We start from the raw sequence: 17,869 nt of genomic DNA on the forward strand, positions 1-17,869 counted from the left end.
AACTGGTATGGATTTAGGAGATTTGGATATTGAGGAGCAGACTTTATCCCCTGGATGTTTTTTTTTTGTAAATATTGTTCTTTCCAAACAATGAAAGATGTTCTTTCTAAAATACATTTTGTGCTGAAATTGTTTTTAATACATGTTGTTTAAGTCTCGTAGGCTGACATTTTTCTGAAGACCTAAAGGGAGATAAACATCAAAATCCCTTTGAAATATAGAGGGAATAGGATGTCACATCTCTAAGGTTCTCAAGAAAAGATCAGCCATAATTTGATGATTAACACAAAGTCATTAATGTGCAGTTTTCTTGCAGGATGGCTCCTCCTCCTCCAATGGGCAGGGCCCTTGGGAATCTGCACAGACTGGGAAGGTGCCTGCCTGCTTTGTACCCTGTGCTGTTTGTGTTATATCCAGATACCCATATTTTAGTGCCCTCAAGGATTGTCTCTCTTGGTAAGATTTGCTCCCCTGTGTGTTTCTGCTGGAAATGGCTGCAGGTTTTTAATACCTGAATTTGCTTGATGTGGCCAGGAGAGCTGTGTGATGCTGAAGCAGTGGTTGGTTTTATGTTAAGGTTTTGTGGGAGAGGAAAAGAAGAAATGCTATGTCAATGCTGCCCAGACAGTAAGTGCAAATTCTGAACATCAAGGGTATTACTTATGATGTTGTCTTCATTTTCTTTGGGGGTTTTTGCTAATGTGTATGGAATGGATATTTTACAGTTATTATTGGCTTTTTTTGGAGTGGTTTTTTCCACTCTTATGAAAATTGCTTTCAAAGCACAAAAAGCTTTTTATAATTCACCAAATAAAGGTCATAAGAACATGAATATATGTATTAATAAGCAGTTAATGACACATTAGGGAAATAATCCAAGTCACTTGAGGAAGTGGAGTGGTTACTTGGATGTTGTAGAGCTAGGAGAGAAATTCTTAGGATACACTGGTTAGAAGCAGTCAAATCCTCTGCAGTGTAGATTATGTAAAAGGTAAGTGAACATGGATCTATCATGTTATTAAGTAATCTCTCTTATTTTGAGGTTACTTTATTGTTAAATTGTTAAGATTTATTTGCATCCATTTTGGATTAAAACCTTCTCACATCAGGGAACCTGCCTGGATCATTGGCCATTACTGTGTGTCTTCACTTGCAGACCTGTTGTCCAAAGATAGAAGAGGTTTTCTTCACTAAATTTCAGTCAAGCTTTCTAAAGTCAAATCTGAACCCAGCTGCAGGTGTTTGCTTCTTGTACATAAGCTGAAAGATGTTGGGGTTCAGGTTGGAGCTTGAGCCTTCCCCAGTGCTCTGCTGGGGCTCATATCCCAAGCAGGTGAGCAGGGGACACTCCCTGGGTGCCACCTGAGCTGCATCCCCAGCCCTGACCTGTCTCCTGGACCTGAGCACTCCTTTCCCAGCCATGCACCTCCTCTTCCCTGTGCTGTGGATTTGGATCTTGGAGCACTGACTCCTTCCCCTGGGCTGCATGAGGAGAGCCCTGGAGGAGCAGAGCAGTGCCCTCCTCCTGGGCATTTTAGACATTGGCTCAAAAAGGCTGTGAGATCAGAAATGAGCCACTCTGGCAGCCCTTTTAAGGGCATGCACCTCTGCTCTGTCATTTTTAAAGCATTAGTGAAGGGGTTTAATGTGGACAAGGCACTTCAACATAATGGAAACAGGGTGTGCACAGGTCAGTGTGAAATTAAAATAAATGTTCAGTGAAGTAAAAAGGAAATGTTTGTTTTCCTTTCTCCTTTCCTGCTCAGATCACTCCCCCCTCCTTTTATATTTAAGTGGATTACATCAGCCCTTGGTAGTGCAGGAACTGATTCACTGCTGCCTTTTACAAATCTCAAATCTCAAGTTGCTGCTAATCTGCACATGGAACCCTTCCAGCTGTGACTACAGCTGTGCCTACTGTTTCCATCCAGCTTTTATAGTGGATTCCTGCTGCTTTTCCACTGCCAGCTCAGCCTGTGAGAGGGCTCAGCTCACACCAGCTTTGCACTGGGTGGGAGATGGATTAGGTTTGACAGTTACAGTGCTCATCAGTGGTTTATGTAGAGTATTCATAAAGAGTCATTTCTTCTGTGAAGTGAGACATCTCTGAGCTGGGAGAAGCAGTCAATTAGCAAATGGATTTTAAAAGAGCCCACTGAGGGAGAAGTGGGAAAATCTTCAGGACAATCATGGAAAATTCCAGATGTTGTAAAAGTGTTTCTAGTTCTTGTATCTGTTTAGAGGAGACAGTAACCAGATAGAATTAACCCCTAGATCTGCTTCTGCCTCTGGGTGGGTATTTTAAACTTGAAAACTATTTAAACATTATAATGAAACACCTCTGCCTTGATTTTATCTATTAGGATTTGGCACCTATTTAAAGCATTAATGTCCACAGATTTCTCTTTTGAGTCTGTACTGGTTTCTGAGAGGAGTTCAGTTGATCAGTACTGTACAATCTGAGCTTCAAGTGATTTGTAAATATGTGAATAATTATAGGGAAGTTCAACAGGACAGTAACCTTCCACATTAGTCTTGTGTGTTGTCTTGGTCTTTTAACTGGGGAATTTTTCACACAGCTGCACAGCTCTTCCCCTTTTTGCTGTTGCATCTGTGAGATGGGAGTGTGTGTAACTGGAGGGGGAGTGAGTGCCAGTGACAGAGCTGAATTTGGAGTTGGCATTTCCCACGGTGCTGGAAACTCCACTGATTAGGTTTCCATTAAATTAAATTTAATTCTGTTGGGTTTTTTTTTTTCCTTTTCCTTTATAATGTTTAATGGCTCATTTCAGAATATCTGCCCTTCTGGTTTTGGTGTCTTGGCTTTTGTTTTTTTTTTTGTTTGTTTGTTTTTTTTTTTTTTTTTTTTTTGTTTTTTTTTTAGGAAAAATGTTTCACTGTGCCAGAGTACACTGGACACTGGGGTGGAGGGGAAGGGAAGGGGTGGAGAGATGCAGGTTTTCCTTATTTTGGTTGTTCTACTGAAATGTTTCCATGTGGCATGAAACAGCTGTTCTGAATGCAATATAAACAATTGCAGCCAAGACCTCTATGAGATATTTGAGTGTAGTGCCTGTACAGCTGCAGGTGTTCTGACTTTTTGGGACATTACAAAGCACTGACATTGTCTTTCTGTAAACCAGAAAGGGACTTACTGTGTGTCATCAGGTGACCAATGGGTTAATAACCTAATTAAGTGTTTTTGTTGCTTGAATGTACTCAGGTAGCAGTGCCTCTTATACTTAACAAATAATAACACCTTCAACAGCACACTTGTATCCTTGGTATGCTGCAGAGCTGTTCTGCAGGATGCTTCAACTGATTCATCATTCTCCAGGCAGGAGTTCTGGAAGCACTTGCTGGTGGACCTCAAACCACCTATTGCCAGTGTGTAGCCCTTTCATTGTGGTACCTATGCAAGAATGCTGTTGCTCCTGAAGATCTGATGTTCAAGTAACATCTAAAGGGGTTCTGCTTCCATCCAGGATGATTTTTTGCAGTAAAAAGTTTCCTTTTCCTCCAGAATTCTGTGCATAGATTATTTTCTTCAGTACCTAAGTGCACAGAATTACTTAGAGGTGAGATGGTACTTGTTTTCTGTCAGAACAATCATCAAACATATTTTTTTACATAAGTATTCCTAGATAAGATCCAGGTTCCTAAACCCTTTCAAGTGGCAGAGTAGAAATCACAACTGAAAACTGAACCAAGCTAAGATGCACAGGCAACATCAAGCTATAAATCCAGGTAGGTGCTTTGAACTGCAAGGGAATCTGCAAGCTGTCATCAGTCATGAAGGTCTTGGTATTCTGTGCTATTAATTTTATAACTAATTTCCATACTGCTAGCACTCAGTGCTTCCAAATCTAGAACATTTTTTGTGGGGTGTGCCTGCCTTTCTCCAGAGCAAGCAGATGTGCACCTAAATGGTTTCACAGCACAGTGGCTGTTGGATTATTCTACATTTTTTTGAAAAGGTTCAGTTAAACTTCTGAGGTTTTGGCACTTTGCACATGTAGTATTACTTCAATCTGTTATACTGCATGAAAAGTGAAATATTCCTGGCAGTAATCTCCTGGATGAACTCCTGTCTTGGATGGATGAATAGGCTCCATTCAAACAGTAAATCTTCCAACCTGAGTGTTCGTCCCTTCAGCTGCCTTGAGAAAAGGTGGGAGTGTGCAAATAGCTGCCAGCACTGAGGCAGTACAAAGGGCCCATTCTGAGCTGCTCTTGCTTTCTGAAACACCTGTCTGTGGGCAGTTAATGGCAGTAATGAAAGGTTCATAAACTCCTGAGCTCTCCACTTGAGTGTTTCAGGGATTACTTCATTTATTTCTGCAGACATTTGCAGTGCAGAGCTGTCAGCCGCTGTCAGGCTGCATTGATGGGGCTCCATGTCCTGAGCAGAGAGCTCTGACTCTGCATATCTGTGTCTGCTGTGGCATTTACTGTCTTGATAAGAGCTTTTTGTCTCAAAGGAAAGAAAAAAAAAGGCAGGTCTGCTTACTCTGTGTGGCCAAATCTGAGGCATCACTAATGGTGACAGAGTTTTTGTTTAAATAATTGGTTCAACTGTCCAGTTTTCTTTGATAATTCTTAAATTCCCCTTTCTCTGACCCCCTGAAGAGCTGATGGACTTTTAGGGAATATTTATGTAACAGCCCAGGGCTGTCTTCAAATAGGAAAATAGTGAATTTAAATATTTCATTTGAAAGGGCTGTACTATATGACAGAATATATTTTGATTTTTTTTTTCTGGAATCTAAATGCTGTACACAAATAAGGTGTCTTGGATCCTTATTTATCTCTTAACCTATTCAGTTGCTTCCTTCCTGAAGAGCAAGTGTTCTTCTGCAGGAAACCAGTAAAGCTGCAAACTGAAGTAAAACCTTCAGGGTGCAGATAACCATATTCAGTTCCTAGTTTCTCTATATATAGATTTGCAGGCCTAGATTTCTGACTTTGTAAATATTTGGGGTTTTTCCTATAAACATGCAAGTGAATCTTCTATTGAACAAAACACCCTTTGTGACCACAAATACCTAACTTGGTAATTGTTACATTTCAGAAATGCTATGGGAGTTAGTAGTTTTCAGTCTTGATTGTGTGTATGTTTAAATGTAACAGAATTTATTTGGGGTAATATGTGAACCATGTGATCTTTGTTAGGATAATGCAGTTTGAAAACAGAAATATTTAGCAGGTTTGCACAGATGTCTCTTATTCTTTGTGTGGGCAGGAATGACAGCAAAGAGCAGTGTCCACACAGGCCTAAGCCTTGTGCTAAATATGGCTCTTGCTTCACATTCCTCTGCAGTCAAACTTGGATTTGCAACCTCTTTTTTCCTCTGGTGCTGTTTTCCATCTGAGAGCTGGTGTCTGATGCAGGGGTTGGAGGAGCACCAGGGGTTGCAGCTGTGGCTGTTGGTTCCTGAAGCAGTCTCTAGAAGATGCTGTAGCTACACCTCACACATGGTTTCCTTTGGCCATCAAACCTCTGTTGATGGATATAATGCAGCAGCATTTTATGCATGGGAGTACAAAAAAACTCTGCTTCTGACACAGAAGCATCATTAAAATTTAATGAAGCTGCTGAAGTATCTAATAAATTAGAAATTAATCAGCAGAAATAATAGCTTCATTACTCCTAATAATTTTTTTCTAGATTATCAGCAGAAAGAGTTTTTTGTGTTTGCATGTTACTATTGATAAGTAATTTCCTATCATTTAATTACAGCTTACTAGTGCAGCTACGACCTTTGAGGGATTTAGATGTCGAGGAGCACATTAAAGAATTTGCAGCAAAGCTGTTTTTAATCCCCAGCCCCCCACCAGGATCACTCCACTTGGTAATTATTCTTGCTGAATTTCATCATGATTTTAACATTATGTCTTCTGAGATACTAAGATGCTGTTTTCAATAAACTGGGTGACATTCATGAGTGTCAGGTCAGAGATTACTTGGTGATCTGGAACTGATGTCAATACCTGTGCTTTAAAAATCAGGCTATGCATTGTTAGTAGAGAAAATAACAGTGTGACCATGGTTCAGGCTGGAGTGCTGGCATACCAGCCATGTTCTTTAGTTTTCAGCACTCCTCTGGGAAGGTTTTGGCTCATGCCAACTGTTTGTGGTGTGAGATGATGCCTGGGCAGGTCTGGGAGCAGCAGAACAGTGTGTAGTGGATGAAATGTTGAGTTGGCTGCTGCCTGGATAAGAGCAAGCTGAGAGGGGAAACTCACATGCACATTTGTATTCAGTGCTGTGCATTTGTTCCTTTCTGACCCTTCCCAAGTGCAGCCAGATGTCAGCTGGGTCAGTGATTTCAGCACACACTCTGTTATCTACTGCAGTGGCTTCTGGGGAAGCAGAACTTCAGCCAAGGGCTCTTCCTTAGCTGCTTTCCTTGACCCTGGGATGAGGGGTGAGGAGGGGAGGAAAAATAGCATAGCTGGAAAATATCTGAGTGATTGGCTAAACCAGCTGTGAGTGCTGAAATGTGCAGCACGTGCAGGACCTGACCCCCAGAGATCTGAGCTGAAGTATCTGAAACTCTGAGAGACCTCATTCCTTTTGGCTTGTTTTATTTTCTTAGCATGTCAACTTATGCTCACTTATTTTGTTAATATTTTTTTTCTGTTTCCTGTGTGAATTTTATCAACAGTTTTGATTTTCCAGTTGTATCTACAAATATAAATTAAATTATTTTGTTATGCTTTTAATAAAGCAAGTTTAATTCTGTTAATAGATGTTTAAAAAATACTGGCCAATCACCCTATGAGAATGAGAGGAGACAAGTACATATTAATCTTTCAAACTGCTCATTATGTCTTTTAATATTTCCCTCTCTTTTTATTTTACTTTTCTGCAGTATGCAAATACCTGTCTTTTTGCTCTCAATTCAAGTTAGTATTTTGTAGATGTAACTAAAATCCTGAATTAAATGTGCTGTGGGAACATTTTCATTAAGGAGAAAACAGAAACCATCTGTTATTACAGGTATTTCATATGAAACCACTTCAAATAATAATTCCTTCACGAGAGGATCCAGACAGTCCAATTATTGACTTGGATCTCCATCTTCCATTGCTGTGTTTCAAGCCACAGCAGGTGCTGCAGGTAAAAATAATTCATACTTTTAAATGTTTTAGAGATTGACAGTATTGGTAATTTGTAGTTTAGGAAAAAAATCAAGATGTTTATTTACTCAAAAAACTTTATAAACCCAGGAATTCAGAATAGTCTTAGTTCTGAATATTAGAGCTATGGCAAAATAAACTATACTTCTTAAGATATTTTGTTATTGGTGGACCTGATTAGATTGAGGGATATTACATTTCTTTGCCTGTGGTCTAGAAATTGGTGTTAAATTTCTTCAGAATATATTTTAAAATGTAACTACCCAAGCCAATTGACAGATTTTATTTTGAATTTTCACTACATGCATTTCTACAAGATTTATAGTAACTTTTTCATGTTTAAGAAAGGGGCCTGTGGGAAGGATTGATGACAATTGGCACTCTCATACAAATAAGGTGTAAATGGTGTGGAAATACAAAAAGCTATTTGCAAAGAATTTTTTTCAGTGCTTCACAGAGCCTTACAATAAAGTAAGCTGGAGTGTCTTTTGTAGGTTTCCTGATCCAATTCCCTGCTCAAAGGCCACCTGTGAAGTTAAGTTAGGTTGTTTAAGGTCATCAGTTTTGTCTGAACCACTTTCTCTAAGAAACCTCTTCAGTCATGAGAGTTGGCAGCTCTGCCTTATTTTTTGGGGTTTTTGTCCAAACATGCATGTTATGAATAAAAGTATCTCAAATCCTAAATGGTGCTGCTGCTGAATCTTGAAATGGGCGTTATTTCATTTTATAACTATGTAAGGTATCTACTAAGAATGAGAATTTTGAAGCTGACTCTCACAAACAGATGAAATATTTGCATTTCTAGTTTTTCTAGATACCTGTTTGCAAACATTTAACATTCTGGAAAACATTTGTTTTCCAGATCATGACCTGTATTTTGACTGAGCAGAGAATTGTTTTCTTCTCTTCTGACTGGGCTCTGCTGACACTCATTGCTGAATGCTTTATGCTGTACCTGCACCCCCTGCAGTGGCAGCACACTTTTGTGCCCATCCTGTCCAGGCAGATGCTGGATTTTGTGATGGCTCCAACATCTTTCCTCATGGGATGCCATGTTGATCATTTTGATGAAGTGAGCACGGTATGTTTTGCACCATTACCACTCTTGATTTTTACTTGCAGTGCATTTGTCCCCTTCCATATTAGGGAATATTAGATTACTAAGTGTTTTGTGTACTGGGATTAACATCTGTTAAGGCAATTGCATTTCTTTTTCTTGAATGTTGTTGTTCTCTGTACAATTTTCTACTTGTGGAAAAAATTCAGTCCTTTTCTGGTTTACTTCCTTGATGAAATTAATTGTCTGAGAAGTATGTAAATGAAAAGTCAATATTTTTACAATAAACATAGAGTCATTTTTTTTTTTTTTTTTTTTTTGTTAAAAGGAAGGTGAAGATTTAATTCTAATTAATATAGATAATGGAGATATTTCACATTCAAAAATGGTTGAAGAGGATCTTGAGATTCCAGATGTTCCAGCACAAGCAGCAGAAACTTTCATAAAAAGGTGACAAGATCTTGAAGATGTGTCTGTCTTAGTGCATAAACCATGCTTGATGCTCCAAATTTTTTTATTTTGTATTCTTTATTATTATAATATTATTTCATTCATATAAACCCCACTGTATTTTAGAAAAGGGCAAACTGAAAATTTCAATTAATTAGTATAGAAGTGGCTTTAAGCAGTCAAATTATTTTGCTACAACTGGAATGCTTGTTTCTTTTAATTATTAATGCACATTATACTCTGAACTTTACAAAGAAGACTGAGTGCACTGTGATTTCATTGAGTGGGGCTCCCCAATCTTGTTAGCTTGTCAGCACTTATAAATCAATCTTGCACTTCTCTAGCTGTAAGGGCTAAATTACTTGCGTGGGCCTAAATTACTTTTTTTTTTTATTTTTTAAAGGTATGAAAAATTGTTGATGTTAGGATGTAAGTTAATAGTTTTCTTCTGTGTGTAGAGTGGAGGGTCTGCAGCTGCACTTTGATCTGGAGCTCTGCCATCTCCGAGCCTGCACAGACCTTGGGGAGCTCCAGACCCGCAGGAGGGCTTGGCAGCAGAAACTGAACATGGATGTGCAGCAAACCATGCTGCAGTTCATTGTTAATATCTTCAGGTAAGTGGGTGTAATATTTTCTATTGTGAGAGCATGTGGTACTAGTTAAGGCACATCAGTGAAAATATTCTCATTTTGTCGTACTTTATAGATACTTTGTAAAGCTTAGGTTTTGTTAGGAAATATGAGAAGGAGATCCTGTAGCCTGATGGAATAAAAGTCATTGATGTTTTGATGTATATATACATTACTAGAATATTTTAGATAAAACTCTTCTGCTTTTGAGCTTATCTTTTGAAGGAAGATTTCAGGAAGAGAAGGGCAGTTCTTGGAAAAGCTTAGGGCCCAGCAGGGATATCAGTGAAGTTTTGGTCCCTCTTGTTAGAGGCACATGAATTCAAACCAGGACAGGGTAGAAGAGCTGAAAGCAGGAACAAGAGTTCAGAAAACACCTGGGTGTGTTTGGGCTGAGGATGGATGAGATGCCTGGAGAGTGCAACACCTGAGAATGAAGGAGGAGCTGTTTAAGCTCAAGGGCAAAGTTTTGGCACAAGAAGGGACAATTGGCCATGAACTGGACTCAATGATCATTGCAGGTCCCTTCCTGCTCAGGGTATCCCATAAATGTATGGTAAGAAATGTGGGGTACTGGCTGTGTTTGGGACTGGCATTTTAACAATGATGTGGCCTCTTGCTGGAGGTGGTTCTTCCCTTGGGATCAGCTGCTGAATTGCTCATGGGAATTCTCCTTGACACTTTCAGTCAGAAGGAGCTGGGTTAATTTAGAATCCAAATACCAGGTGTCTGTTATTGGATCAGCTTAAGGAGAGTTCCTGCAGGTGTCTGGACCCTCCAGGAAGGACAGTAGCTGCTGGGTGTGGGGAATAGAACAGCCTTTATAGACAGCTGATTATGGAAACTGAAATGCATTTATTTCCACCGTGGGATTTTGTGGATTTCAGTGTTTGGCAACAATAATTCCAGACAAAGATGAGGAGAAATGCATTTTTGCTCATAACAGCTTGAACTCTTTAATGCACTGAACATTTGGCTGCATAAAATGAACAGATGCTTTGCTCTCTAAGAGATAATATGTATCACAAAGGAGTTAATTCTTTTGCTTTCTTTCTTCTTTCCTTCAAACTTTGTCTTTGTTCTTTTTTTTCAGCCTTGTTTCTTCTATCTCCTAACTCTGCCAGCATCAAGGACTGAAGGAAAGTAACTTTCTGATGCAGTTGTTCTGTCTTCAGCAAAGCATTGTAGTGTTTTTTTTTTGTGTGTGGAGGTTCCATGTTTAAAGCAGACAGTGCTGAATTACACAGAACTGTGTACTTTTATTGACCATACCTTTTCCTGACCCCATATGGTTGGATAAACTTTACCAAGATGTAGGAAGAACCCTGTTTTTCATGTGCCTGTTACAGATGCAATGTGATGGGACAGTGGGAGCTCAGGTCACATCTTTCAAATTGCCCTTGACAGGTGCACTTGTCTGTTGTGCTCCAGTGGGTTGTGTGTGATTCAGGAACTGTGTATGTAAATGGAAATCCAGGAGTGGAGCCTAAATCATGATTTACACAGATTCTCCTTCATGGTTTACTAAATCCTACAGTGTATGTGAGTTTGGCAGCAGGTAGACCACCCTACTTGTAAGGATTAGAAATCTTTTTTCTATGATTCAGTAACACACACTTGTTCATTAAAACTGAGTTTGCCTTCTAATACTGCAGCACATTTCTATTTTGCCTGCTGATGCTGCAGCACATTTCTAGTAGTACCAGTGGGCTGCTGCTATTTCAAAAGTATGACTTGCTTACAAATCTCCAAGCAGATTTATCTATTTATTTATTTTTGTCTCCAGGGAGGTAAAAGACCACCTAAATTATGAACACAGAGTGTTTAACAGTGAAGAATTTCTGAAAACAAGGGCAATTGGAGACCAGCCATTCTACAAAAAGGTAAATTCAGTGCTGTGATTATCTGCTATTAATAAATTTGTATTTTAGGATTAATGCCAATATCTGGAAATTTGAAGTAATAAATCCTACATGAGAAACAGTGTTTCTTGGATAAACATTCCAATGGAATATTGTTGCAATGTGCAAACATTCTTAAAAATAAACAGACTAAAAGGAAAATCTTAATATATCTTCAGGAGAGAAATTGATTGGAAATCTTTTCACCAGGATTTCAGATTAATAGAAATAATTAAAATATTTTCAGCAGCAATTTCTAATATTATAAATGAAATGGTGGCAATTTTATGAATTGAAATTTAATATTAGTTAAAAACTCAGATGTACATGTTTAAGAAGAGCTTTGAGCAGCTGACTCACTTAAATACCAAATAGCAAAGTGGCAGGTTTGCTTTCAGGTAAATCTTAGAAAATAACACACTATGGAGTAGTTCCTAGTGGTGTCTGGAATTATATTAAAAAAACTAAAAAAAAATCCACTAGAAAGGACTAATATTTGGGATCTCCTGGTCATAGAATTGCTGGCAAACTGTGCCACCTACTGGAGGAATACTGGAAATTGGGAATGCCGATGCTTTTGGAGATGTTTTTTTTACATTGTGCATTGCAAGTTAAGAGGCATTTGAACATTTGTATCATAGACATGTTGTATTGCCTCAAATCCCAGATTTCATCTTGTTAACTGTGCAGTGATGAGAGGTGGTGGCTTTCCCTCTTTTTAATCCACACGTGGTGTTTTTTGTTGTGTCCTCTATCCTAAAAGTAGCAATTTGAGCTTTTTAGAAAGTTATTTCTAGATGACATCACAATAATTACCTGAGCAGGGAACAATTTTTGGGGTTACCAGAAGAAAAGATGATTCACTTGTCTTTTCAGTATGATGACATAATGTTAATTTAGGGTGCCCCCAAATTCTTACTCCAAACCATAGACAGCATTATCAGCACTCGGTTTAAGTAGAAAAGATAATAATAAACTTGTAGCTCTGTTTTGCTCAGTACTTCTGTTTTTTTGTTTGGTTTCACCTCTTGGAGGGCTGAGACTGTTTGCCACTAAGCAAATATCATCAAAGTCCAGAAGATGAATAGAAACTTAATTAGTTTTCTATTGAAGTTTCCAATCTTTTCATTTTTGTGATTTGCTAAATTGGAATGTCTCAGTTTTGCATGTGTAAAGGTAATAAAAATGAGCAAGACATGCTAATAAAAACGTAATTTTATAAATGATCCACAGTTAACTCCTTTGTGTCTCACAGGTTTTAGAGACCTACATGTTCCACTCTTTCCTTAAAGCTCGTCTGAACAGAAAGATGGATGCTTTTGCTCGCCTTGACTTGAGTACCCAGTCTGAAGAGGACAGGTAAAGATTTCTCATTTCTTATTTTGGTTTTGAATCTTCTGGTGGTATCAGTGATCAAAGTCCTTTTGTCTCTATTGGTATGTCATCATCTATATCTAAGATTATGATTAATTGCTAACTCCTTTAATTATGATTATTGTTAAAGGGTTACATGAACAGCTGTTGAAATTGTAGTTTTAATACTATTATACAAAAAAGAAAAAAAAACAGGCAGTAATTTAGTCTCTATGTGTGAGTTCTGAACCTAGTGATGTGCTGTTTCTCTTTCCCTCAGGTTAGATTTGATGTTTCCCTCCCCCAGAAGGCTGACCATCGAGAAAATGGCCTCCAAGCGCGTGAGCGCGGCGCGCAAGGCCAGCCGGCGCATGGTGATCAGCATGCCCAACCTGCAGGACATCAAACTGCCAGAGGGGCCCTCCAGGAACTCCTCACTTCGAAAAGTGGAGAGAGCTGTTGGTAAGGGAACACTGGGATGGACAAAGACTCTGCTGTTGTCTTTTGGGGTGACATCACTGAGTAGTTTGAGGAAGGTTTGAAGGAGCTGGGGCTGTTCAGCCTGGAGAAGAGGAGGCTCAGAGGTGACCTTATTGTTATCTACAACTTCCTGAAGGGAGGCTGTAGACAAGTGGGGTTGGTCTCCTCCACCAGGCAGCACTGACAGAACCAGAGCACACAGTCTCAAGCTATGTCAGGGAAGGTATAGGTTGGATATTAGTAAGAAATTTTTCACCAAAAGAATAATAAAGTACTGGAATGCTCCTCCCAGGGAGGTGGTAGAATCACCATCTCTGGATGTGTTTAAAGAAAGACTGGACATGGCACTTGGTGCTACAGTCTAGTTGAGGTGTTAGGGCATAGGTTGAACTGGATGATCTTAGAGGTCTCTTCCAACCTCATTATTCTGTGATTCTGTGATTGTCACTGAAACACTGTCAGCCACTGGGAAGAAATGATTGGCCAAGTCACTTTGAGCTGGGGCCTGTCTGTGCTTCCTCTGGCTTGTGAAGTCACAAGTATCCTGCTGGAAGTTTTGCTGGAACACAAAAGAGTGATTGGTCCCAGTGGGATTGATATTGGAGAATTGATTTCTGAGTCCTCACCCACCTTATGTCCAGTTCTCTGCTGCCTTTAATTTAAACACAGGCTTAAACTTATCACTGTTTAGAAAGAACTCCATGAGGCATTTTTTTCCTTTTTTCTTTAACTTTTCCAGAATTGATGTTATCTGATGAGGGAATATTTTCATAATAGGGGCGATAGATACAGAAATGTATTTGTGTCCCTAGCACAGCTGTAATCTTTCCTGTTTCTTGTAATTGCTGTGATGGGGATTCTGTTTGTGCTTTGTAGTATTGCTGATCATGAAGATATTTACACATCTGCTCCTTTCCCTGATCAATGTACTCTCTTGGTGTTTGTTTATTTCTAGCAATGAGAACACCCTCCAAATCCATCACCACATTCAAAATCCCTGAAATTCACTTTCCTCTGCTGTTCCAGTGTGTTCACTCCTACTACACAGACTTCTTCAACCACCTCAGCAAAGCCATCAGTGCCTTACCCCCCGAGAACTCCGCCTTGCTGGCAAGGTACTTCTACCTCCGGGGCCTTGTTAGCTTGATGCAAGGAAAACTACTAAATGCACTTTCTGACTTTCAGAACCTAGAAAAAACAGACTTAAGAATTTTCCCTACTGATCTTGTAAGAAAAATAGTGGAGAGCCTGCCTCGCTCGGAGCGCTTGCAGGCAGACCGCAAACCTGAGCTCAAGAGGCTGATAAGTCGAGTGATGGAAAAACAAAGGGAAGCTTTGAAAATGGATGACCACGTCAAAAATTTTGAATTGCCAAAAACACACATGCAGCTGGATGATTTTGTGAAGAGAATTCAGGAGTCTGGGATTGTCAGGGATATAGACACAATCCACCGGTTATTCGATGCACTGACAGTAGGTGAGTATGAGGTTGTTGGGGTTTTTTGGTTATTATTTAACATTGTCACATGAAAAAGGGAGATTTACTCAAGCTCTTGGTGTTGTTTGGTCTGTCAGTGCCCTGGAAGAGCTGAGCCCCTTGTGCCTGACCAGGCTGTCAGTGTTTCATTGTGGAAACCCTTCACTGAGCAGCTGCTGCATGGAGGAGGATCCCCAGACAAACAGAGACCCCTCCTGGGTGCCCTTTACCCACTGCCAGCACCCTTGCAGGACTCACATTAACAGCTTAAAGAACACTCTCTATAAGTAAAATTATCAGAGGTTAAAGTCTGAGAATTGCTGGTTGTAATATTTGACTGCAAAAATACATTTAAAGCAATATAATAATTCAAAGCTTTATATGGACAAGCTGTAATCCCCAGTAAGAGCCAGCTGGAAATAATGCAGTGTGCCTAGAGTATGATTGTTACCCAGCAGGTGATCCTATGGGGGGAGGACAGGTTCAGCCTGTTGACCGATCCCAGAATTTATATGGAGTGTTCTCTAACTTCTCCCCGTTCTTAACTCACTTTTATACCATTACTTTATGTTTAGGTGGAGCTGGAGTGACTTCAGTCACACATTTTAGTCAGGGAGGGATGGTTGTACCTTGGTGGGGGAAACCTCAATGTCTATACTTACAGGCACAATAAAGAGGCACAATTTGACAGTTACTGTCTTTCTAAACCCATCTTCCTGTACAAATCTGTGTAATAGTTTCTCACACTAAAGGGGTTTTAAAATTCTTTTAGGACAGCAGAAACAAATTGATCCTGAAACATTCCGAGATTTCTACAACTACTGGAAAGAAACTGAAGCAGAAGCTCAAGAGGTGAATCTGCCACCAGCAGTAATTGAGCATCTAGATAAAAATGAATGTGTGTACAAATTATCCTGCTCAGTTAAAACCAACTATGGTGTGGGGAAAATAGCTCTGACCCAGAAGCGCCTGTTCCTGCTGACCGAGGGAGGCCGGCCTGGCTATGTCCCAATTGCTGCTTTCAGGGATATAGAGGTGAGCATCACCTTCCTCTCCTCTGGCATGCCTGGGGAGGTTATGCCCCATTCTCCAGAATCAGCTGGCTCTCAACATAAAGTTTCACTAAGGAGAGTAGGAAACATTGCTGAAGTCACTATGAGAGTGATCAGGTAAAATTCTGGGGGTTTGGACCAAAACTTTCATGACTGAAAATCAAGAGGTTATGCCCTCAGAGAAATGGATATGGAGTAGGTAAGTTTAATAACATGAGCATTAAATGTGCTCATGTGGCTGAGGTATCAGTGGGTCAGCTTATATCCACTGTGGAGCCAAGGCTGTATGATGATGTTTATATTTATTTTCATAAATCCAGCTCTGCTTAATTGCATGTATGGACAACTGAAATAATTAGCTGTAATTAGACAAAGCTGCCCTGTAGGCTGAGTGCTGAATCATCTGTTATTTGAGTACATTCTCTTTGTTTTCTCTTTCCTGTAACTTTCCAGGAAGTTAAGAGCACAACTGTAGCTTTCCTTCTTTTGAGAATACCTACTCTGAGGATTAAAACATTATCTAAAAAAGAAGTCTTTGAAGCCAACCTTAAAACTGAGTGTGATCTCTGGCACCTGATAGTGAAAGAAATGTGGGCTGGAAAGAAAATGGCATATGATCACAAGGTATAAATATGGGAATTTGTAACCAAATAATACGAAGAATATGCTGTCTGTCTCTGTTCTAAATAATTCATGCACTAATCTTAGAATTTTATGGTGCTTCTCTCCCATGAAGAAAAATCCAGCTTGGTAATGGGTATCCATCTTATGTCTGCTTTTTGTTTTTGTTTGCATATCAAGGTTGTGTCAGATCTGAAGCATTCCTGTAATAACACTGGCCTCTGACTCCCTGCTCCTGCCTTGGAACACGGGGTGTGGGAGTGGGGTCTGGCAGGAACTGTGCTGCATTCCTGCCTGGTGCTTGTGCTAAGCATCACAAGTGTTGTGATTTTGAGCATGGTGTCTTGTAAGAATAATGAGCAACAGATAAACTACAGTAAGACTTCTGTTTTTAGGATCCTCAGTATATCCAGCAAGCTCTGACAAATGTTCTCCTGATGGATGCTGTGGTTGGTGCCCTGCAGTCCTCCAAAAGCATCTATGCAGCCTCTAAACTGTCTTACTTTGACAGGATGAAAAATGAAGGTCAGTCACAGCAATGCTGCAAAGCCTGTTGGTGCTGCATCATCTCTTTCTGCTCTTTCAGTGTGTATTTCTGTGTATTTCTGCTCTTTCAGTGTGTATATTTTCAAACTAGTTATGTGTAGAAATACAGAAAGACATTAGCCTGGTTGCACTTTCACAAATGCAATTTATTTAATAGTAAGTAGAAAGTTTGGAGGGGTTTTTTTGGGTTTTTTTTTTATTCCTCCCTTTTTTTTTCTTTTTGTTTTGTTTGGTTTTGGTTTTTGCTTCTGTCTCCATCTTGGATGCTGTGTTTTTGTCTTGGATTTTTAGCCTCCTTGGGTGGTGGATGTCTCTGCTACCAGAATTCATACAAATGGTATTTGGGCTCTCAGCTAAAGCTAGGGAGAAACAAAAGTGAGAAATGTGAATGAATGGTGTAGAATTGACATCTCATAAGAATTGGAGTTCTGTTTTAGGCTTAAACGTGCACTTCATTACCTTCTAAAAATCTATTTTAGTGCCTATGATGGTCCCCAAAACAACTTCAGAGACACTAAAGCACAAGATCAACCCCTCAGCTGGTGAGACATTTCCACAGGCAATAGATGTCTTGCTTTATACTCCAGGTAAGGTGATGGCTCTCTTTAGGTTGGCCCAGCTTTAATTAGCCTATAAAGCACATTATCTCAGAACACCTGCTATTATGCCTGCCTGATGTGTTCACATTCTGACATGGATTGCTTGTGTGTTGAATACTAAACCAGAAAAATAATTTAAAAAGAACCATAATGTTGCACATTAAGATACTCCAAGGCATAGATTTCACTGTCTTAATTTGCCTTTCTCTGCACATGTCCCTTATCACAGACTTCAATTCTGTGCTAATGGGCTGATTTCTCATTAAGATTTCTGGCTCACTTACTGAGCCAGGTGGATGGATGGATGATGCTCCCCCATTGATCAATATTCATAGTTAGGTTTTTATTTTTCAGCAGAGTCCTGGAGGGGAGTTAGTTTGAACCACAGTGCAAAGAACATTGTGGAGAGTATTGGTTTCAGTGATGCTTTTCTTTCTTCACACTAAGAGAGGAGTAGACAAGAGTGAGTGAATTTATTAGTTGTATTTATAGGGCTTAAGACCTCACTGCAATCTCAGTGAGCTCAGCTCTTAGCCATCAATGAAAGAGATTATCTCTGCT

General features: G+C 39.6%; 1 protein-coding gene across 2 annotated transcripts in view; it reads left to right on the plus strand.

Moving 5' to 3' along the window:
* DENND3 (DENN domain containing 3) overlaps positions 1 to 17,869 on the plus strand; it is a 31,802-nt gene that overhangs the window by 7,104 nt on the left and 6,829 nt on the right. For both annotated transcript variants that reach the window (XM_014264744.3, XM_014264747.3), the window contains exons 4-17: positions 317 to 456; positions 5,741 to 5,852; positions 7,004 to 7,123; positions 8,006 to 8,224; positions 8,529 to 8,650; positions 9,109 to 9,264; positions 11,066 to 11,162; positions 12,436 to 12,539; positions 12,814 to 12,995; positions 13,969 to 14,490; positions 15,263 to 15,525; positions 15,996 to 16,166; positions 16,559 to 16,688; positions 17,189 to 17,296. In XM_014264744.3, coding sequence (XP_014120219.2) covers positions 317 to 456; positions 5,741 to 5,852; positions 7,004 to 7,123; positions 8,006 to 8,224; positions 8,529 to 8,650; positions 9,109 to 9,264; positions 11,066 to 11,162; positions 12,436 to 12,539; positions 12,814 to 12,995; positions 13,969 to 14,490; positions 15,263 to 15,525; positions 15,996 to 16,166; positions 16,559 to 16,688; positions 17,189 to 17,296 — 2,446 coding nt within the window. The remainder of the gene's footprint in view (positions 1 to 316; positions 457 to 5,740; positions 5,853 to 7,003; positions 7,124 to 8,005; positions 8,225 to 8,528; positions 8,651 to 9,108; positions 9,265 to 11,065; positions 11,163 to 12,435; positions 12,540 to 12,813; positions 12,996 to 13,968; positions 14,491 to 15,262; positions 15,526 to 15,995; positions 16,167 to 16,558; positions 16,689 to 17,188; positions 17,297 to 17,869) is intronic.

The sequence above is a fragment of the Zonotrichia albicollis genome, chromosome 1, assembly GCF_047830755.1.
Source record: "Zonotrichia albicollis isolate bZonAlb1 chromosome 1, bZonAlb1.hap1, whole genome shotgun sequence".
In the NCBI taxonomy this organism is placed as follows: Eukaryota; Metazoa; Chordata; class Aves; order Passeriformes; family Passerellidae; genus Zonotrichia; species Zonotrichia albicollis.